We start from the raw sequence: 3689 nt of genomic DNA on the forward strand, positions 1-3689 counted from the left end.
CTCTGTGGGCTGGGGGAGGGCTGATGTATGATCTGTCTTTGCAGTCTGCTCCATCTCGCTGCCCTGCATTGGGGCAGATGGGTGTGCTCTGCAGCAGCACGGGTCTGAAGCTGTGCATGTTGATGCGTCCTGGACGCTGAATAATTCAACACATAAAGATTTGTATCACTATGTCACAGCAGAATGGCCTCGCTGTCATTAAGTTCTGCTTTAGCCTCCAAAAAAGAAAACAAGCAGAGCAGCAGCATGAACTCAGTGATTCATATGACACTCAATGCATTTTGCACATCAAATACAAAGATATCATAACCTAGGCTTGTGTGTATCTTGAACAGCAAACATTATATTTGGACAAATTAATGAAATACGTCCTTAGGTATTGGATGTGCTCTTATTCTTCTGCTATAAAATGAGATACTTGTTAATATTATGCACAAGGTTGTGTTGGCATTGTCTTAATTAGCATGCACTGTAAATAAACCAGAGTCTCTATGGTGATTTCAGCTGGTAATGGGTGCACTTAGAAAATGTAACATTGGTTCGGAAATGAAAACTGTAACCAAGCTGCCCCCTGCTGGTGATGGAGTTACACAACATTTATTTTGAACTCTTCCAGGCAGTGCAACAATATATCATCTTCAGGATGTAAATCAATTATACATTAAAATATATTTTAATATGAATATAAAGCAAATAAACTACATATATATAGAGAGAGATTGGTATAGATAAATATAGGTATAGACCGACAGACAGACAGACAGACAGGTAGATAGAGAAAGATCACAAAATTGTATACAAGTTTGAAAATTGTATAGTGCAACACAAATAGTTCAATTCGTGATTTTAGCTTTCATTCTACTGTAACAATAAGAGTCCATCTGAAGCCCCCAAACATTTGTCGAATTACAGGGCATTCCTCCAGCACTGTGGTACACCGGCTGCTGCTCTAATGAAAAGTGGGTGCTCAGCACCCAGAGTGCACCTTCACCCTACAGCAGAGGTCCTAACTGTGCCAATGACATCCTGGTTTCATTCCAGATCATCTACAAATCCCAGGAAAATGACATTTCACCCCTCTGCTTCACTCGAGCTTCTCATACTCTTGGGCATTTGCCAGAACAGAGAGCCACAGTGTCTGGACCGCAGGTGAGTTCAGATTCAAACTGACACCTGGATTGAGTTCAATCAGCAGAAATGAGACTCACACATTCCCATTTTAGCAGACTCCCACTGCCAGACAATCTTTGCTTTGTGCCGACAACGGGGGCCCTTACAGCGCTTTGCCAGAACAGGGCTTCATGATACAGACTGAAAAGTGAAATGGTTACATTCTGGGTCCATTTTGATTTAATGTTTTAGTAAGAAATAATTGTGCTTTCCTTATGTAAAGGTTAGCTTTCCTAATGCAGCTGCAGAGGTACTTCTCATTCTGGGGTGTCAGGGATGTGTATTTGAGTGGTAAAATATGTATTTAAAGTCTGTATGACCAGGAACACTGCAACTGATTGACTGTGGCACAAGAATCATAATCCTTTAGCTTCATTGTAAAGTATTTATCTGGTTTATAATGTATCATGCAGTTTGTTGCACCATTGCATTGCTTATTTTACTTGCAGTAAACAGAGTATAATGTTCCCTTATATATAATTGTATTATTTATGAATCAGCACTGATTGTAATGGGCATTTCATTTTAAGTATTTTCATGTATTTTAATTTTTATTCATCCACTATACTTTCCAGTTCATCTTGCATTGAAGTAAATGTGATCCTTCTTTTGCTAGAAGAACTACACAAAGGCAGGTGTAGCAAACAAAAAATGTCTAAAGAAACCATTAACCACAAGAAAATACTTGAGTTGGAAGAATAAATGGTCATGGATTTTAAGTGTCTGCCATCTAGTGGCAATCGTTCTTATAGCCATGGTGTAACTTCTATTACAAAACTAGAAACTGTATATTAATAGTCGGCTGTACCAGTAAGCACAACTGAAAAACAAACTGTTAAAATTAATATAATTTTATATGGACTTTAAAATGACCTGAATTTAGTTCCAATAATTTATGAAAGGCAGCTTTATGTTCTTCTGTATTCGTTTGTGGATGGATAACTGAACCGAGTGCTTATAGTGCGTTTCCAGTGCCAGAGAAAGTAATAACCCATCAGTACCAGGCATGTGTGTGTGTGTGTGTGTGTGTGTGTGTAAACGGTACACAAGTCACGGTGGATATTGTCCATAGCATAAATACCACAAATGTATAATTCAAATATTTATTTAGCAAAGACACACGTTGAAAACATTTAGAAATGACAAGTCATGAAACAATGATTTTCAGTCTTTGAGTGCATCAATGAAATGTGGTCTTCAAAGCCGATGAAACGATCCACTCTCAAGACTCCTACTTCCGTTAAGAATCCCAGGTTAGAATAAAGATCTTGAATCTTGAAAGTTCACATCAAGTATACGATACAAAACGTTATCCTGGATCAGATTTCAAACGCAAGTCTTCCCTGGTGGGAGGTTGTGCAGCCCTGCGCAGCTCTTCCGTGCAGAACACAAACCCCCGCCGCTTCACAGTGTCCCGTCCCGGGCAGCAGCGTCCACTGGCAACGCGGGCATCGGGCACCTCCGGTCTGCCGTCTCCCCGGCTCCGCTGAGGATCATCCCGGGTGTCAGGTCTGACGCGTCACCCGTGCCTTCCAGGGTGACAATTCTCCCAAGTGCAACCATCTCCAGCCAGAGATGTGGGCGCAGCTCAGCCTTCAGGCAGGGTCACGGCGGGCACCCACTGGCTGAAGGTGCGGGTCTCCTCACAGAAGCCCTGCAGCTTCTCCAGAGCCGGGTCCTCCCACGAACTGTCTGCGGGGTACTGCAGCAAAACACGGCGGGGAGTATGAGCATCGGATGCACAATTAAGATGCATTGGACATGGTTTAGAAATGCACATCTGTGCAAGAAGATCATGCCCTGCTGGGACACGTACCGTGATGAGGACGCAGTGCGCGTCTGCGGGCTCGCCGGCCTCCTCGCTGCCCAGCAGCTCTGCCAGGCGCCGGGTGTCGTTGACCCGCACGATGCTGATGTCGTTGTCGAAGCAGAAGGCCTGGATGAGGGTGAAGTGGATCTGCAGGGCGATGTCACACTCGTACTGCTCGGTCGCCAGCACGCAGAAAGACACGCTGTCTGGGTCGCTGGGAGGGAGAAACAGCATCGATTAAAATCCAGTTGGTTTCGGGACAGTTGAAGGCTAAATAAGCCGAGAACCAGCCGCTCACAGCAGTGACTCCGAGCCGCGCACACTTACTCATTCATCAGCTTGGCAGCCTCGTAGACCCCGACGGTCAGCCGCTGCTCGGAGAGTGCGGACAGCAGCGCCTCCTCCAGGGCTCTGCCGGCGCTCTGCATGGTGGCGGTGCGGTGCGGCGGTGCTGCGGTGCGGTGCGGTGCGGTGCGGTGCGGTGCGGTGCGGTGCGGTGCGGTGCGGTGCGGCGGTGCGGTGCGGGTTGAAGCGGATCAGAGCGGCGCAGCGCAGGGCAGCGGGGTACTGGCGGTGGGCTGCGATCCCTGTATTTATAGGGGCTCGGGGGCCGCGCCGGGCAGGCAGCGCGCTGATTGGCTGAGAGCAGATCAAAACAATGGCGCATGGCACGCGCCCACACGCCCAACGGCGGCTAAACAAACAGCGC

The 3689-nt window shown here is 46.5% G+C and overlaps 1 protein-coding gene across 1 annotated transcript; it reads right to left on the bottom strand.

Moving 5' to 3' along the window:
• Window positions 1-2259: 2259 nt before the first annotated feature.
• On the bottom strand, window positions 2260-3486 carry LOC136755033 (growth arrest and DNA damage-inducible protein GADD45 gamma). Its single transcript, XM_066711388.1, has 3 exons — window positions 3308-3486; window positions 2987-3194; window positions 2260-2872 (listed from the first exon to the last, which is right to left on the bottom strand). Exons 1-3 carry the CDS (start codon window positions 3406-3408, stop codon window positions 2759-2761), a joined length of 423 nt encoding a protein of 140 aa, XP_066567485.1. The 5' UTR covers window positions 3409-3486; the 3' UTR covers window positions 2260-2758.
• Between the last annotated feature and the right edge of the window lie 203 nt (window positions 3487-3689).

The sequence above is a fragment of the Amia ocellicauda genome, chromosome 8 (genome assembly GCF_036373705.1).
Source record: "Amia ocellicauda isolate fAmiCal2 chromosome 8, fAmiCal2.hap1, whole genome shotgun sequence".
Classification (NCBI taxonomy): domain Eukaryota; kingdom Metazoa; phylum Chordata; class Actinopteri; order Amiiformes; family Amiidae; genus Amia; species Amia ocellicauda.

Coding starts and splice junctions, on each gene's coding strand:
- LOC136755033 (XM_066711388.1), bottom strand. CDS start 3,408: ATGCAGAGCGCCGGCAGAGCCCTGGAGGAGGCGCTGCTGTCCGCACTC. Junction 3,195..3,307: donor GCTGCCAAGCTGATGAATGA/GTAAGTGTGCGC, acceptor TCTCCCTCCCAG/CGACCCAGACAGCGTGTCTT. Junction 2,873..2,986: donor CGCACTGCGTCCTCATCACG/GTACGTGTCCCA, acceptor GTTTTGCTGCAG/TACCCCGCAGACAGTTCGTG.